The 18,087-nt window shown below is 43.5% G+C and overlaps 1 protein-coding gene across 1 annotated transcript; it reads left to right on the forward strand.

Annotated features, from left to right (window-relative positions):
• Positions 1–1,055: 1,055 nt before the first annotated feature.
• EDEM1 (ER degradation enhancing alpha-mannosidase like protein 1) lies at positions 1,056–16,363 on the forward strand. Its single transcript, XM_027811677.2, has 12 exons — positions 1,056–1,536; positions 1,688–1,760; positions 5,201–5,304; positions 6,145–6,316; positions 7,555–7,738; positions 8,254–8,428; positions 8,990–9,110; positions 9,545–9,715; positions 10,324–10,397; positions 11,426–11,522; positions 12,268–12,453; positions 13,321–16,363. The coding sequence occupies exons 1-12, from the start codon at positions 1,160–1,162 to the stop codon at positions 13,408–13,410; spliced, it is 1,824 nt and encodes a 607-aa protein (XP_027667478.2). The 5' UTR covers positions 1,056–1,159; the 3' UTR covers positions 13,411–16,363.
• The last annotated feature ends 1,724 nt before the right edge of the window (positions 16,364–18,087 follow it).

Here is an 18,087-nt window from a genome sequence, read left to right on the forward strand (position 1 = left end):
TGAGGAAAGGAACTGAAAAAGCACTGTCAGGCTGTTGTGTTGGAACAGGCTAGGGGATTTTAACTGGAGTCAGCGTACAGAAGTCTTGATGGGCCACTGAGTTGTGAATTTATTTATCCCTCCCTCTGCCCCCCTTATTTATTTGTTCTATTGCTTCTGTTGCAACAAATGGAAAACAAAGAGCAAGATCTGACTTCTGAAATAGATGAGCAGACATCTATGCTTTTATTTTCACCCTGTATCTTGTACTTTCAGTGTGTGCTAAGTCTTTAAAGACTTTTTCCTACCCTTTGTAGGAGTTTTTTCATATTGTTTCTGTTTAATTTCTTCATAACGAGTCATGCGCTTCACCGTTTAGTGGGACAGAACGCAGGTCAGCCCCTGGTTCGGGCAGTGACCTAGGTGGTGCCCCAGGCAGGTACTGGTGATGCTGCTTGGGTTTCTGGGGCGCCTCAGGGATGCGCCTCTCCTCCACCTCCCCCAGCTGTGGGTTTCTTACTGACTTTTCTGTTCTTCTGCCTTGCCCTTGAGGGTTTTGGTTTCACCAGTACTGCCTGAGCCTATCTGCAGTTCCGTATCTCCAACCGGGCAGGGGCGGTCTGTCAGCATTTCTGTTTATGCCGCGCTCCGGACGCTCCCGCCGCCCAGGGCTGACCCTCGCTGCTCACCCGCCCCGGGACCCTGCGGCCCTCCCCCGCCTCCCGGGCCCGGGGCGCGGCGGGGCTGCCCGGCCCCTCACACCCGCAGGCGCGGAGGGCGGCGGGCCCGGCCCTCGCAGGGGGGTACCGTCACGCCGCCCGCGGGGTAAGCGGGCCCCCGCCGTGCCGGCTGCAGCACCGCGCGCTCCCTTGCGTGGGGGTCTGTGTGGAACCCCCCGTGTCTCGTTGCAGGCCCCGGCCCGGAAGCGGCGTCTCTCCTCCGCGTCACCCGGCACCCCGGGCCCGGCCCTTGAGCGCCGCCGCCGCGCGCGCAGTGACGGCCGCTGGTCCCGCCCCCGCACGAGTTCGGCCAATAGGCGCAGGGCGGGGGCGGGCGCTGTGCCCGTGTTTCCTTTCCGCTGTTAAAGGAGCCGCATCGCGTCGGAGCACGGCGGGGGCTGCGGAGCGGACGGGGGGAGCGGGCGGCCCCTTTAAACTATGCGCGCGGCGCGCGGGCGACCATGCAATGGCGGTCGCTGGTGCTGGGGCTGCTGCTGCTGAGGCTGGGGCTGCAGGCGCTGCTGGCGCTGCTGCCCGCGCTGGCGCCCGGCCTCTGCCTGCGCCGCCGCTTCCCCTTCCCCTTCCCGCCGCCGCCCGGCCCCGGCTCCTCGCACTGGGGCTCGCTGCTGCGGCGGGGCGGCGGCGGCGGGGCGGCGGGGGGCGACGAGTACGAGCGGCGCTACAGCGGCGCCTTCCCGCCGCAGCTGCGGGCCCGGCTGCGGGACGCTGCCCGCGGCATGTTCGTCTTCGGCTACGACAGCTACATGCAGCACGCCTTCCCGCGGGACGAGCTCGACCCCCTCCACTGCCGCGGGCGCGGCCCCGACCGCCACGACCCGTGAGTCACCGCCGGCGGGACTCGGGGGCCTTGGGCCTTCGCCGGGGCCTGGGGCCTGAGGCCGGGGTCTGGGCGCAGGGCCGGGTCTGGCTCTGGGCCCGGCTCTGGGCCAGGACCCATCGGGCCCTGACGTTCGGTTCTTCTCTTCCAGCTCCAACCTCAACATCAACGACGTGCTGGGAAACTACTCGCTGACGCTGATCGATGCGCTGGACACGTTGGCGGTGAGTCCTCGAGGGCGGTGGTGCTACCACACGGTTTAGTTTGGTTTAGCTCTGCAGCTGTATTGTTTGTTTAAGTATAATCGCTGTAGAGAGATTGCTAACTGACCTTAGGGGGATAATTTTATATCAAGAGGGAAGGAGTCGTCTAAAACTCAAGAGTCACAGAGGAGACCATACGGTACCCGAGGACACTGTTGCATAGGTAACCAATGAAGCAAACTACGACTCTCTGTGTAAGGGAAGTAATTGAGGTTTGATGTTCGATCAGCTGTAACTACATACAGTCGACTACTGTTTGAGACCCCCTAGAAGACTCTGAAACACACCTGTAAGGAACACGCACAACATTTAATTAACGTAGTGTTGCCTACTGAATGAATATGTAGGATTTTTCAGAGAAATGGAACGCATAAACCTATGTGTGGACTATATAATTTTGCTTGAATGAAACATGCGCATGAGGTGGAGTGATCTCCCGTGCATCCAGCACTGCGATAACGGAATGCCTGCTTCTTAATGCTACGTTGGTGTTAAGGAGTTTTCTTATTCCTGATTTTGATGACTGAGGGGCACCTCCAAAACCTGCCCTGAGGTACTTGGCATATCTTAGCTGAGCTTCCCAGGTGGTGGTCCTGCAAGGAGGACTTCCATTTGTCCAGCTGCTGAGGCTGTGCTTTGCTGTATGGGAAGGCTCCGGAGTTGCTACGTTGTCCCGTTAAATTTAATTAGGAGGGAACTTCAGGAGGTTTGTGTCAGCAGCTGGTAATTGTGTAAGTTAGTTTAAAGGCACATTAATGTAGCAGGGGTGTATTGTCAGAGAGTAATTCCTCAGCTAATTAAACTCTGAAGGCAGTGCCTTAGCAGGATATGGACATAAATGTCTGAAAGGCTGAAGTCAGTTGGTGACAGGCTTTGAGAGATGAGAAACCCCAGATGCTCTTGAACGTGTAAGAGTCTTGCATGCTCTGTTCTGTTAGTCTAGCCATTATTAGTGAAACGGACGCCTGTTGCAATTCACTGGATGAGTTCTTCCCCTGTGGGAAACTGGGAGTCAAATTTCACTCTCAGGCACAGAGCGTTATTTAGAAGGGCTGTGAAATGGCAGGTCTCAGTTGTGGGATGGCTGGATTGAGGTGGGAGCATGGCTATGAGCTGTCATCTTGACAGCAGGTAGTGTGCTGGAAAGAGTTAGAGGGGAAATGAAGATGTAGTGCAGCATGAATTTTTTATTCAAACTTCTTTTGAAGATGGGTCTTGCTGGGTTCATCTGCCCTGGTACCGAACAACATTGGTACTGTCTCTTGCTTTGAGGTTGAACTTTTAACTCTGGTAGATGTGCTTTTTTGAATCAGCTCCAGATCTAGAAAAAAAAAATAATGGTGGAGCCATAGAGGAGGTGTACTTGGTAGAGAAACTTGGTGAGAAGTTGAAGAAAGGTGGCAACAGAAAGTTTCAAATTGGAGGGAGTTACTCCACATTACCAGTGCTGTTCAGTCTTTGCCTGTTAATATTGTTAATGCAAACGGTGCTGATGTTTCCATGCTGAGCTGCTGATAGAGATCAATTCTTAACATGGAGGGCAGGCAAGATGGCATCGTGAGGAACCAATTGAAATTGTAATGAACTTCAGCAATATGAAGTAAAAGGTCTCATAGTTTGTGAGAGTTTATTGAATCCTTCACTTCTGAGGAGAAGATGGTGCTGGGTGTATACTGGTTCAACAGCTAGCCATGTTAAACGTGCAGGGAAGGGCCAGAGTGCTTGGAGATGTATTGGCAGAGATTTCCAGAAGTGACAGGAAATTTTGGAGATGTTCCCCAAGTCTCAGGTGAGATCTCTTTAAGGTTACTGCCATTGGTGGTGTTCAGGAAGGGTGAATTTGAACTGGGGTGTGCATGGGTTGCTGAGAGACATGTCAGCAGGAGAGTTCGTATTATTCAAGGTGACTGTTAGAGCTCTGATTGTTTTGCTTGGCAGAGAGGGGCTGGCCAACACATAAATCTGTATGAAGAGCAGTGAAAGGAAGGAGGGGAAAAATCTGTGAAGCTGATTCTTGCCTGTAAAATAAACCATTACATGCGTTTCTGATAAAATTTGAAGATAGTGTGAGAAGCAACTCATTTTTATGTTAGTAGTACCAGTAATATGGTATCATGGAGAAAAGAGCCCCTTCCTTGAACTCCTTATGCATATTTAGAGACCCCCTTAGGTTTCATTAGTCTCATCTTTGCAGTCAGGGCAGATTGTTGGCCTTTCAGAGTGCCAGAGCTCGTTGATGCACTGGATCTGCGGCGTGTTTCTTTTTTGTGCAGAAGGTGGTGTGTGCAAGGGCTGTACGTGTGCTTTGGGTTGTAAAAGCCTTCCCATTGCTGCAATGGAATTGCAGCTCTGCGGTGAGGAGGTCTCAGCTGTTCAACTGAACACGGCAGTAATGAACAAAACCGAAAGCAGGAAGTGAGGAAAATGTTGGTTTTAACCGAAACAACAGCTGGGGATCTGTGCTATATAGCTGATGGTGTGTTGGCTGAACAGTTGCCCTCCTGTACTCATTCACCAATGGCTCAGTGTCTTGTCCATACCTTTTGGGGCAGTACATAATTTTTTCTTGCTCAAATATACAACTTCTGGTAGAGTCTCTTGTGGTTTAGAGGCTGCCGCATGGAGAAAGCATATTTCGCTTTTCATCTGCTCAGATCAAGCATATGAATGCTTTTTTTTTTCCTTTTGTGTCTGGGTAATAGAAAGAGCAGGCTGGTTGGCACATGGTGCTTTGGTGGTTAAAGAGCTAGGCAGGTTCCGTGTACACTCAGCCTTATAGTTAACGTATGCAAGTGGGAACTTGTTTTTTTCCTTCCACATTCCTGCTTCCTTGTAGCTGGGGCTGAGTTTATGTCTGTCTCTGGATATAATGGAAGCAAACTGCTAAGGTATACCTATAGAAAACTGGCTTGAGGGAGCTCCTGGGCATGGCATGCAGCGTTGAGTCAAAAGCCTGAAAGGCTGGACTTTCCCTAGTCAAATAAATGTCATGGTTTTGCAAGTTGTGTTGCCTTTAAAGGTGAACTTAACTCTGAAACTGATAGCTTAAGTAGTTAAAACTCTCAGTGTGCTAGATCTTAAGAGTTTTTAGACTCCTGCTCTAAGAGATCACCCACAAGGCTGATGCTAGGGTGCAAGAATACCTGTGTGCCTAGATTAGTGAAACAGATAAAATACATCTTCGGGGATTTCCCTGTTTTAATGTACTTTTTGTAAAGCTCACTTTTACATGTCAGTAGGATGGGTAACCTTCTGGAAAGCCTTTTTAGCGGGAGCTTGGAGTACTGTGTTCTGTATCTTGTTAGTGTGACTGTTGGTTTAAAGTGTGAACTTGCAGTTTTCTTCCCCAACCCTCTTCTGCAGCAACAATTAGACAAAATAGCTTTCTTTTTATGTAAAAGGTAATGGGAAACTCCTCAGAATTCCAGAAAGCAGTGAAGTTGGTGATTGACACGGTTTCATTTGATAAAGATTCCACGGTCCAAGTTTTTGAGGCAACAATCAGGTATGTCACTCTTAAAGTTTCTGTCCTTAAAAACAGTAACAAGGTTAAACACTTGGTGTCCATATGCAGGAGAACCAAAGTCAAGTCACTGATAAGCATGTCTTTGGTAGGCTTTATTCTGTAGTTGTTCTTTAAGTAAACTGTTTTTTAACCTTTTCTGAAAATATTCCATGGTTTTATAATTAAAACTATTTTAATGAGTCACATGTGACTTGGAGCAGTGATACAGTGGTAGTTGCAAGTGTGTTTGGCTTGCAGACTGCTACTTCTTTTGTTGTTGCTCTTGCAGCAGAGGCTCAGATCTGTGCACAGCAAACAACCCTGCTGATGGGTTTTCCCAGTTTGATTTTCTTTGGTGGACCTTCTGCTTACTTTCACTTTTGTTTTGAAAAACAGGCCTATTTGTCTTGGAGATGAGTTTAAGAGACTGGTCTGAGTTTAAATGGCTTCGTTTTCAGAATGCCTTAAACTGTGCTGCCTAAACAATTGCTGCCTAACTTGGCTAGGCTTTCTTTTTTCTGAATACTAAGTTTATATGACAACCTTTACAGCAATCTGCAGGGTCAAGGAGGTCTTCACTCATAAATAGACTTGGTGTGTTGTAAGGAGCTACTGGGTTAGGTAAATTTTGCAGAACAGGATTTTGTGATTCCTGTGGCTGACAAGCAACATGACTTCTAGACATTTTGACTACTGGAGGGGGAAAAAAGATCCCTTTCTGTAGTGCCTGTAAGGTGCACAAAGTAATACTTTTGTTAAACATGGTACTGGTAAGGGTTTAGCTGAAGAACTATGTTCAGGTCAGGTTTAAAAACTGAAGATCTTTTCCTTTTCCCGTAGGGTTTTGGGAAGCCTGCTTTCTGCCCACATAATAATTACAGATACCAAACAGCCTTTTGGTGACATGACCATTAAGGATTATGACAACGAACTGTTGCATATGGCTCATGACCTAGCAGTGAGACTACTTCCAGCCTTTGAGAACACCAAAACTGGAATTCCGTATCCTCGGGTAAGTGAGCACACCTGCACAGTGGGGAAATAATCTAGAAGTAGTAATTCACCTGTCCTACAACTCAGATTCTGTGCCCTGGGTGTGCCTTTATATGTGCACTTGGGGGGTATTGAACCTGCTCTAAGTTACATTGAGATGGCATGGTGGGGAAACTGCACTGAGTTATGGTGACATGGACGATGTAGAAGTTGCTCCTTATGTCTAGTAAATGTTTTCTTCAGGCTGTTTTTTCGATCTGTATATATTGTTCTGCACGGGTCAGTAGTCATATGTTCCTGTACTGTTTGGCTGGAACGTGCTCTACCCTGTGCTTTCTTCCTATATATCATGCAGCAGCGAACAACGTTGTCATTAAGAAGATTAACAGGAAATACTGTAAAGGCAAATAGCCTAGGAAAGTGACTTTATTGGTGACTTGGTACTAAGATGATTGTGATAAAATAAAACTTATATTTGTCATACTGGGCTTGGGATTTGTAATTTTCTTGAATACTGCTCAGGGGGTGCTCAAGAGTACTGTGGTATTCTTGAATGCGGTGTCTGCTCACTTTAAGCAGATGCAGTTCACAGGGAGAAGTATGTCAGTTTCAGTGGAACAACTCTAAAATGTAAAACTAATTAGCGCTTGCCTGACTACTTATAATTTCTGGGGACACCAGCACTGCTTTTCCTCCGGACCTGTCAAGCTTTAGAAACATGAACTTTCACTTCTGTTCAGAGTCTGGTGAAGCAGTTGAGGGTGGTGTAACTTCCCTTTGGTGTTTTTTTTGATGGGGAAGTTGAGGAGCTTTTACTGAGGAAATCCTTGGTTTCAAGAGCACTAAATGAGGGGAAGCAGTACTTGCATCACCCTTGGAAGAACCTGCATGTTTAGTAGAAATGATGTAGCAGACTGAAATTTGGAAGGATTAGTGTAGTGTGTATAAGAGTAGCAAAATAAGGATTGCCTGTCTTGAGTGTGATGTTATAAAGTTAGAAGATGAACTTCAGGAATTATTCAGGAAAGCTTTTTGACCAGGAAGTGATATGCTGCCTTTCCAAATACACATGCATTGCGTGCGACGTATTGCAGAATTAATTTATAATTTTATAATTTATTATAATTGTTTTATTATTCATAATTACTATTAATAATAATCAAAAGGCTTTATAATAAACGTAAGACTGCAGATGAGAGCACAACTATATGAGGTGCAACCTGCCTTCTGGCTGTTAGGACTCTCTTTGCTTCACAGGTCAATCTGAAGAAGGGGGTGCCTCCAGACAGCAATAATGAAACTTGTACTGCGGGAGCTGGTTCCTTGCTGGTGGAGTTTGGTATCCTCAGCAGGCTGCTTGGTGATTCCACATTTGAATGGGTGGCCAGGAGAGCTGTCAAAGCGCTCTGGAGTCTCAGGAGCAATAACACTGGACTGCTAGGTAATTCCTCTGAGGTGATTCTATATTGACTGGCTCCATGTTTTAACCTACCTCAGTCTCCTGTAGCAGAATGCCGTCATACTGCAGGTTTCTTAAACTATCGATCTGCTTCCTCTGTAGCTGTTAAGGCACGCTCTCCTTGTGTACTCGTGGTTTGTGTTGACCAAATGGCATTTTGTCATTTCATAAGAAAAATGAAGTATCTGAATGACTACCTGGGGCACCGGTTTCCATAGACAAATTTTTCATGTAACTGGGAAATGAAACCGAAGTTCTTGCATTTGTATCCCCATTAATATAATTTAGATTGGCAGATGACTAAAGGTATTTAAAACAACTGCATGCATTTGCTAGTTCCTTGAATGAATGCACTGTAACGCTCTATTTTGATAGTAATCTCTGATCATTCTTCCTTAAGACTTTTTGAAGATGTCATGTTTCTAAGTCCTGGTTCTTGAATACTTTTTCTGATGTACTTGGCAACTTCAGCCTAAACTTTTTGTCTGTTCTGAAAGGAAATGTTGTGAATATTCAAACTGGTCATTGGGTTGGAAAGCAAAGTGGATTGGGAGCAGGATCAGATTCATTCTATGAATACCTTCTGAAATCTTACATCCTCTTTGGAGAAAAGGAAGACTTGGAGATGTTCAATGATGCTTATCAAAACATTCAGAACCACTTAAGAAGAGGGTATGTTATTTCATATGAGTATCAATTCCTTAAGAAATGAGTACTCCAGCAAGATATGAGAGATTGTGTAGTGTTTTGTGTCACGCTCTGGAACATCTGTGTTCTCTTTTTCTTCAAAAACCAAAATCTTATTTCCATGGTATTCACCGTGGAAATAATTTTTAACGTTCCTTTCACTGCTTAGTCAACTGATCTGTACAGCATTATTGGTGCAAAGAAGTTAACCTGGTTACTGTCCAAGTTAGTAAATGTGAGGCTGAGAGAAGGCTGTAGAACTGCAAAGGAAATATATTAAACTGGCTGGTTTAGTACCACTTAAGCTTATCCTGCATGACTTTTTGGTAGAGATTCTGTTGACGTAACTTTAGAATACGATGCCACATACCTTTAAGAATTTTTGGTGAGCATGACTGATATTTTGGTTGTTTTCAAAATGGCTTTGAGCCTAGCATGACAATCTGTGGCTCATTCTATTTGCTGGTAGCAGTGCTGTGAAATGACTCATACATTGTATTCTTTTGAACCAGTGAATATTTACACGTGTTTATTGTTGCTCGGCAGTCGAGAAGCTTGCAATGAAGGTGAAGGTGACCCTCCTTTGTACGTTAATGTAAACATGTTCACAGGCCAGCTGATGAACACATGGATTGACTCTTTGCAAGCCTTTTTTCCTGGACTACAGGTAAACTTTCGTTCTGCTAAAGCCTAAATGACACAGTAGAGGGTTGTCAGGCTTGTTCTAATCCTAGGCTCTGAATGAGTCCAAGCATCTTTGCCCAGATGAGCTGCAGCCTGTGGGTTTACACCTGGTTCAGCTTTCTCATCAGCATAACAATATTGGAAGGCCTGGCCTGCTCTCTACTAGATTTGAGATACTTTCAACTTTTCTCATTTAACCTCAGCGTTTGTATACCATGCTGTGAGGCTGAGCTCCGCTAAAGCTTTTAATGCGAAGGATTTAATACATTAGCTTTTTTTTGTGGGGGTTGTTTTGGTTTTTTTTGTGTCTCTGTGAGGGGAGTGTTTTATTGTATAGCATGTTCTTATACAGAGTGGAAAGCAATTTGCTGGCTTGCAGTATTGAGCGTGCATGTTTATGGCTGTTGTTACGCCTAGGTATTGATAGGAGATGTGGAAGATGCTATTTGTCTCCATGCTTTTTATTATGCCATATGGAAACGATACGGAGCTCTCCCAGAAAGATACAACTGGCAATTGCAAGCACCAGATGTTCCCTTTTACCCACTGAGGCCAGAGTTGGTGGAATCGACATATCTTCTTTATCAGGTACTTGGCTTCTCTGAGCTTACAGCTTGTGTTTCGGCAAAAATGGTTTTGTTCAGAAAGTCACTTTTTCTACCCCTAGCCTCTGGCCTGCTAAAACTTGGTAGCTGTGAATCTGCCTGTTCTTACATAGAGGTCTCTTGTTTAGTCACTGGATTGTGATGCATTGTACTTGCTCTGTTGTTTGCTTAAAAAAATAGGCTTTTGAATAAGATAAACAAAAATGCGACTGAACAACCTTTTGAAAAAAAGCTGGCAGATTTTTACAGGGTGGAGAGTTTTGACTTCTTAATAGAAGCCATTGAAATGAGTCTAATAGCATTCCTTGCTATATTTTCTAGGCACAGGGTCCAACAGGCAGAAGATACAGTAAACCAAAATAACTTCCTGGCTGCAAGAAAGCTGTCAGAGTTTTGAATTTACTACAAGTTTTATTAGGATTTGCACTAAAGCAAATGTGAGGAGCTTGCACAGAGTAATCTAAGTCATGTTCCTATAAAGATAAGTTTACCGTAATACACGAAAATCTGATGCTGCTCGGCCTTTGTTGTGTTATTTTTACAAGATTTCAAAATTGCTGACTTTAACCCTTGTCTGTCTGTCTGTCTTAGGCAACAAAGAACCCATTTTACCTTCATGTTGGAATGGATATTCTGCAGAGTTTGGAAAAATACACAAAAGCAAAGTCAGTCTTCAACATTCTTTGTCTTTTTTCACTGCTACATGTGTATATTTTATAAGTATTATATAGAATCTAATCTACCAAATGTAGGTAAACCAGAAAACCAAACCTTCTATGAAAGCCACAAATGATGATCTATTTATTGAGCAATTACTGCTTTTCCATCTCAAAATGAAATTATAGTTAGTGACAGCTTCATGCCTTCAGAATTTTATAATTACCTTTCAAAATGCATTCTTGATGATCAGTTGCTAAAAATTGGTACAATTAATAGGTTGGGTTTTTTATAATGGATCCTGCAAGAATATTTCTAACATCGTGAGCCCATGGTGTTAAACTAAACTGGAGGGATGGCCTCTAAGATAGATGCTGTTGCACATGAGCTTTCATCTGAAGACAGTGACAGGGAATCCTGACTGTAATACTGGGTATCTGAACTTCTTGCAAGACTCAGAGGGAAGATAGCAAATTTTTCTTCAACTCTTGGTATTTACTGATTTTGTAGACAGGTCTATACTAACTGTAGGACAGTACCAAACAGCACCATTCTGCAGTTAAGTAGGATTCAGATGTTGTGTAGAGGATCGACGGAAAGAATTACAAGTGCACTGTGTGACAGCTTGCAGCTTTGTCATTTGATAAAGTGTTGGCGGGAGGGAGGAGTAGGTAGCTGGGGAAGAAACCTCTGCATGAGACCAGGCTTCCAGACCTAGGTTTCTTATGTGCTCAGTATGGGGAAATTACCTGTTTTGTGCGGTAATTTCATTGAAGCCAATAATTCAATTGAACCAAAAAATTGAAGACTCTTCATAAATCTGTATGATGGAATAGATGAACTACAGGGTCAATGATTACAGTCTCATTGGAATACCAGAAACCAAGAATCAATATTCAGTTGTAGAAGAGACTTGTTTCATTTTAACTTCACCCTTAGTGACAGTTGGAATTGCCTGAAGTTAGGGAATATCTAGGGAGCACTTTGAGATCAGAATGCGTGGAAACTAAATGCAAATTAATCTTAAATCTTGCAGGTGTGGCTATGCCACATTACACCATGTTGTAGAGAAGACAAAGGAAGATCGAATGGAGAGCTTTTTTCTCAGTGAAACATGTAAATATCTGTACCTGGTATGTATATGTTCTTCATTTCAAAGATACTGTCTTGCATGCTCTGTGCACAAACATGGCACAGCAAGGAGGCAGGACAGTATCAATTAGAAACTCTGCTGGGCTCTGGGTAAGAGAGGGGTTTAGGTACTGGAGTGTTGAGCAGTGCACTTTTCTTTCTTTGACCCCACTGCAATCTTGGAGAGTTGGGCAGCCGCCTAAGCGTGAGAGCTGGCAGCTCTTTTGAGGGGAGGCTAGAAAGGAGAGGCGGGAGCAAGACTGAAGGAAGCTGCTGTGCAGCTCTGAGCTAAATGGCTGCTTGCAGCCAATTTACCTGCCTCGCAGCAGCCTCCGATTTCTCCCCATCAGGCTTTGGCAGTCACAGGAGAAAGCATTTGAGCCAACCTTGCTTAAGCTACTGTTCTCAATCTCTTTTAGCGTAGAAAAACAAACAAATCAGTGACTGAATGGGAACAGTGTGTGCCAGCCTAGAAATGCCTGCATAGTGCAGCTTAGAAAAATAAGGGCAGTTTAAGTTATGTCAGAAGTTTTTCTTTCGCTCTCCCCTTTTAATGGCTGAAATACATCCCTTGCTTTAAAACTATTTATTTCCATTTGCGCTAACAGTAGTTACCCATTTAGTGCTAAAAGGTAGCTTTTTGTGGGATCCTTCAAATGCATGAGTGTGTGCTTTTAAACTTACTGTTGATGGCACATAAAGAATGTTGCATGCATACTACAGCTGTCTCTCCTGTCTCTTGTTTAGTTGTTTGATGAAGAGAATCCAGTGCATAAATCTGGAAATAAGTATATGTTTACTACTGAGGGGCATATTGTATCTGTGGATGAACGTTTTCGTAACTCACTGTGGCAAGACATCCTCTCTGGAGAAGAGAACAGCGCAGAAAAAATTAAACCTAACGAATTAAAGGCAGTCAACTTCAGCTCTAATGTAAGGAATACATAGACTGTGCTTGGTTGTGTTGCTGGAGAAGTGATGTATGTTGGACTGGGTTAGGCAGTAGAAAAAGCCATTTGGAAGTGTTACTTTAGAGCTCTGTAGTGTTTCCCTTAGAAATGTCAAATATCTCTGAAGTTCCCTTGTGAAAAACGTGTTCAGTAATGGAATGAGTGGATTAGGGTAATGTGAGAATGATTATGTTGAAGGTGAAACCTGTCCCCTTTTTAAGTATTTTGCAGCAATTTGTTTGTTGTTAATTTATTTCCAACTGTTTTTCCCGTCCCCTTTTCTTTGCCCTTAAAGTTTTCCAATGATGCTGTGATGGTGAAAAACAGTTCATTTAAAGAAAGCTTTTTTTCCTCAGGATGGTTTTGAGGCATGTAACAGTGACCTTTTTTAGCTAGACATCAACTGAGTACAGACCTGTGGATCCAGTGCCTGTCACCAACCAAAATAGATAACATTTTTAATACAGAACAATTTTTAAAAATGTTTGCTAGTAGGTTCTAGCATGGTTCCTTTCCTCCTTCCCCCGGTCCTCCAGAAAAAGAGCATTATTTTAAACATTCACAGTTGTCATAGCGAAGGAAGTCTCGGTTGAGTAACAAGCTGCAGTAGTTTGGTGTGTATTTTGGAAGCTTGCAGACTGCACTAAGGAAACACTTGCTCGTTTTTTTATGTGGTTTGTGCTGTAAGTTTGCAAAGAGTGAGGGAAAGTAGGGACCAAAAGTGCTATTGGGTACAATTTTCTGTACCTGGAGGAAATCTATGTTTACAGATGCTGAAGTGATTACAGAGGGTATGGGATTGCCTGGGTTTGTATTCGAGTTCTTAAAAATATTCTCCTTCTGTTAACAGTGTAACAGAGTTCCTGATGAGAGGAGATACTTGCTGCCATTGAAGAGTAACTACATGAGACAGATTGATCGAATGGTGGGATTAATCTGAATGGTTCTTCAGAGTAACTTTTGTCTTATGTCAGAGGAGCATGGGATTCAGCTGTAGACATTCCTCTCCTCTTCAGCTACATACCTGCATATGCTGAGTCACTTGGGTGTTCCCCGTGCTTGTTAGTTTTCAATTATGGATGTAAGGGGAGATCAGGTTCTCTTACTAGTTCAGTCTTCTGCACTGTGGTAATCTCACATGCCACCTGAACAGAGATTTCTTATTTTAAGACTTCCTATGAAAAATGTTGCAAATGAAGGCTTGAATATACTTAAAAAAAAAAATATTGGCATGTGCCACTTAGCTACCTCTTTGTAGCTGCATTACAAACATCCCTTTAGAAAAGGGTCTAGTATTTAATTTGAAATGATCTTGGGATTGGGGAAGGAATGGGAAAGTGCAATTTTCTTAGGCCAAGTTCAATCATTGAATTATTCTGACTAGCAATACTCAACCTTAAGTACTACTCAGGTAGGAACCCACTGGTAATGGGTTTTGCTGAAGCAAAAATCCTCTATCTACAATAGTATCTTGAAAAGATAACTCATGATCATCTAAAAAGCTATCAGTATAGTCATGATATCCCTCATATACACAAATGTATTGAACTGCACAGTTGCAAGAGCCTGTAGCTACAGACACCAGTGATAAAACAAATCAGGTGCCTTTTTATTTTGTAAGGGAATGGGCGGGGAGGGAAGGGGAAATTGCAAAGCCACTCAGCTTTCCAAGCAGCTAACTTGATACAGCTTAGCTGAGCAGAAGTTCCCAAGGTTTTGTTGTTTGCCATATTTCTAGTGCCTTTTCAAGAGAGATGCTGCTAAGAACTGGTGTAACAGTACATGAAGAACAAACTATTTCACATTCCTGACAACATTTATATGTTAGTGCCTTAAGTTTTCTTCACTAGCGGGAAAAACTGAGCTTGCTTGAGAAGATAGATAAAGTATTTCTGATTAGCTGGTTACAAAATAGAGTGGATCCCAGAGTAACTTAAAAAGTAACTTGCATATGAGATGACTTTTCTTTCTCTCTCTCTCTCTCTCTCTCTCTTTTAAGATTACTGGGAGAATATCAACTTCTGTGCCCATCCCAAAGAATATTTCTGGCTGAATTTATTCTCTGTGTCAGTGCAGTTAGTATAAGTGGCTGCCTCTATCATCCTGGGGTTGGAGTTAGCAAGAGGTCTGAGCCTACAGTATGCTGACTGTATATGTAGGCAGGGCTGTTGGATGAAAAAACCCTGAGGCTAAAACAACTTCCTTTAAATATAACAGCTTTTTTCCAGTGGCTCCCTGTTGCTTACATGCTTTTTACTTTTAACTACAGTTGAAGTAGTTAAATGTTACTGTTGGGTTAACTGTTTTTAAATTAAGGCTTAAATATAAGGGCAAACTTGATCTGCTGTATTTTCATCTTCTTATAACGACATCGGTTTTCATAAACCGTATGTTGCAACTCAAAGCATTTCTAATAAATATGAAGTTAGTGCTGAAGAGGCTATTGTTTGAATCTTTTAGTATACAGATGCATCTCAGGGACTTCATTGTAGAATCTTCTGTTCCACAATAGCTGGATCTTTTATTCAGGAGAAAAAACAAAACAGAAATAACCCTGTCATCTTAGTCTTATTCTGTGTGTTTTAACAGGGGGGAGGGTTGGAAGGAGAGGGAGAAATATGTTAAGATTTCCTGAAACATTGCAATAGAATTGGTTGCCTTGGTGTTTGAGGCAGCTGGCAATTCCAACTCCTGTAGAATTGGCGTTGCAAACCTTTTGAAGCAAAACATAAATTCAAGGTGTTACGATCCAAAGAGGTACTGGACAGGGTTCGAGGATTAGCTTCTTAACCAGTGAATGTTGCCTGGGCATGCAAGTATGCTTCAGTTTGTAAACATGTAAAGAAGTGCAGGAGGATGCGTAAAGGCAGTGCTTTCTGCCAGCTGAGGGAGGCAGGAACCCAAAACGTCTGGGCTTTCCGAAATGCTGCTGCTGTGCCAGATCTTCTAATTGTACCTCTGAAATGAGAAGTGCTTGGTAGTGTGGAAGCAGAGTGCAACATTCCACAACTGGCCATTTAAAGTCATGGCACAGCGGATGCCAGGACGGATGGTGCCCTAGGTGTGTTGGTGGCTGCTTCTGGTAATGGTTTTTCCCTGACTTGCAGTTTAGCTCTCTGAATGCACGTTACATGCCTTGCAGTTGCCTCTCAGTGCTTTGTGCCTTCTGAAGCACCTGAACCCTGGTAAGGGTTCCAGCCAAGTGTTATCTGTTTTGGAGTTTTTCTCAGAGGATTACATGACTATAATGAAGTTGCACAACTGTTGTGCCACCGTGCTTTATCCTTCTTGTGTATTGCCAGAAATGAGTGAAAGGCAGCTGTAGAATGGCAACGGTATAGGCAGGTATCGTGGCCTTTCAGCCCTTAGTGACTCGGACCATTGCTTACAGTGCCAAACAGTATATGGTCAGCTTCTCGTTAGAAACTCCATTGAAGTTTGTGTTGCCAAGGTGATCTGACAGTCATCTTCCCATAGGAATGATTTTTGTCTGCAAGGAGGCTGGTGCTGACTATGTGGTAAAAGACTTTAAGGAGAGCCAATTTTTCTTCCTCTTTGTTTTAAAAATGCTTTGATACATTTTTACTCTGTAATGACAGGGCACATGTTATGCACTAGAATTAAATTTTTTGTATAAGTCGATATCGAATTGAAATTGATAACACTGCTGGAATAACTTGCTGAAACAGACTTTTGTATTTCTTGGTATAATGTGCAATATCAACTTTTCCTAATTAAAAATACAATGTGTGCTTTATTGTTGTTTTTCCATGAAGTATTTAATTTGGGATGGGAAATTTTTAAGAAGACCAAATGCTCTTTCATGAAATGTCCTAAATTTTCAACACTGAGCTTGAATTTTACAAATCTGCATTAAAAAATAGTGTATTTGACCACTTCTATGTGAGTTTTTCTTACAGTGTAGTTGTTGTAAAGCCATCGTGAAGCTTGCAGGTGAAATGCAGGGAAAAGGTGAATTTGAGTTTGTATACCTGATTTTTGCCATTCACTAGACAGGAAAACTTCAGTTTTCAGGGAGCTGGGGTGAGTAGAGGAAAAAACATACCTGAAGTCTGTGTTCAAGCAGATGCGTGGTGCTCATTCAGGTTCTCTGTGACTTGGGCAATCCAAAGATCTCAAGACCTCTGACTTCAACAAGATAACAGAAGTCCCTGATCAGCCCTCTAGCTCTCTCATCGATGTCTGTGGCAGTCTTGTGTGTGAAATCGTCCCCAGCTGTGTGCCACAGAAGAGGGTGGGCTAGGAATTCACTTTTTTTTTTTAACGAGCCAGCCTTAGTTATGAACTGTCGCTGCTAAGAGCATCGCTGTCTGTTACAGCAAATACCATGTTACTCCACTTGCACAGAGGTTAGGCGTACCACTGGGTATTTTGGGGAGGAAGGAAAAGACTGCCTCCACCAGAATTTGACAGTTCTTTGTCTCCAGGGGTAACTTGGCTCTGTCTCTGCCTTAGACCTGGCTAGCTTGGGAACACATAATTGAGGTGTGCAAGAAATAGCCTTCATTTTTTTTTTTCCCGGGGGGAAATGAGACTTCTCAACCATATCCTTGCAATAACACACAAAATAAATTAGTGGTTTGGAGAAGGGATTAGTCTCCGGTGAGGGCTTTCTTACCAGCTCCATTTGCCTTGGTTACTAGACATGAGGTAGATGCCTTTTTACATGCACTGGATTTTATCTGGTTAGAACAAGGGATGGCTCCTTACTGCAGGAAAATAAAAAAAAAACCCACACCTCCCAAAGCAAAAAGCCTCTTTCTTCCCCCATCCCCCTTTTGTTTTCCTTGCATAATGTTTTGAGGGGCAGCCTGCGCTCAAGGCAGTGATTTGATGCAGAATGAAGAAATGAAGTGTGGCAGTATCAAGCTGCTGGCCTCGTGAGCGGGTAGCTGAGTCTGCGTAAGTACTGACCTGCCTGCTGGGTTTCCTAATGCCACTGGCTCCAAGTGGGTCCGTGAAGAACCTGGTGCAGGTGGGAATTCTGCAGCAAGAACCTTGCTGGGCCTCTTTGCGGTCTATGCTCACGCTGTGTTTTAAAACTTGAATGTGAAAAAAAGATATCTATCACTTTAATGTATTTTTTCTGTTCCCCTCCCCCTCCTGGATTTGTTTTATTTTTGATTGACGTTCTCTCTTCTGTTTTCTAGTTTGTAGTCCTGAATCACAGGCTGTTGAGGCTGACAGGATGTTTTCTGTTGTCTGTCTTGATCAAACTCCGAGTTACCAGGAAATGTGTATTGCGCCTTAGTGATTGGGTTTTTGCAGTATTTTTAAAGTTCCTCTGAATTTCTGGGCGATGAGACTTTTGCCCATCTTGTGCTGCTTTTGCTGGGTTCAGACTTCAAAGTGTCATTTCTGAAGTAAGTGGAAGTGGGCTGAAATACTGATTTTTGGGGAAAGAACTGGAGCTCTGATGTTTTCACTGTGGTTGCACATTTACTAGTGGTGTCACTGCCCTCAACTACTGTTTGCTGTCTTTGCTTGTCCTGTCTTGCTGTCAGAATGTTGGTTGGTCTGAGTGTTACAGCTCTGAAGTGGGACTGAGTGTGTTGATTGCAGTTCCTCTTGGAAGTCCGCATTTAAGAAAATACTT

This window comes from Falco cherrug, chromosome 4, assembly GCF_023634085.1.
Source record: "Falco cherrug isolate bFalChe1 chromosome 4, bFalChe1.pri, whole genome shotgun sequence".
Classification (NCBI taxonomy): domain Eukaryota; kingdom Metazoa; phylum Chordata; class Aves; order Falconiformes; family Falconidae; genus Falco; species Falco cherrug.

What these genes read in the sequence shown, in the direction of transcription:
- EDEM1 (XM_027811677.2), top strand. Translation starts at nt 1,160, where the DNA reads ATGCAATGGCGGTCGCTGGTGCTGGGGCTGCTGCTGCTGAGGCTGGGG. An exon ending in CTGGAATTCCGTATCCTCGG is followed by an intron (nt 6,317 to 7,554) that starts GTAAGTGAGCAC and finishes TTTGCTTCACAG; the next exon opens with GTCAATCTGAAGAAGGGGGT. An exon ending in CATGTAAATATCTGTACCTG is followed by an intron (nt 11,523 to 12,267) that starts GTATGTATATGT and finishes TCTCTTGTTTAG; the next exon opens with TTGTTTGATGAAGAGAATCC.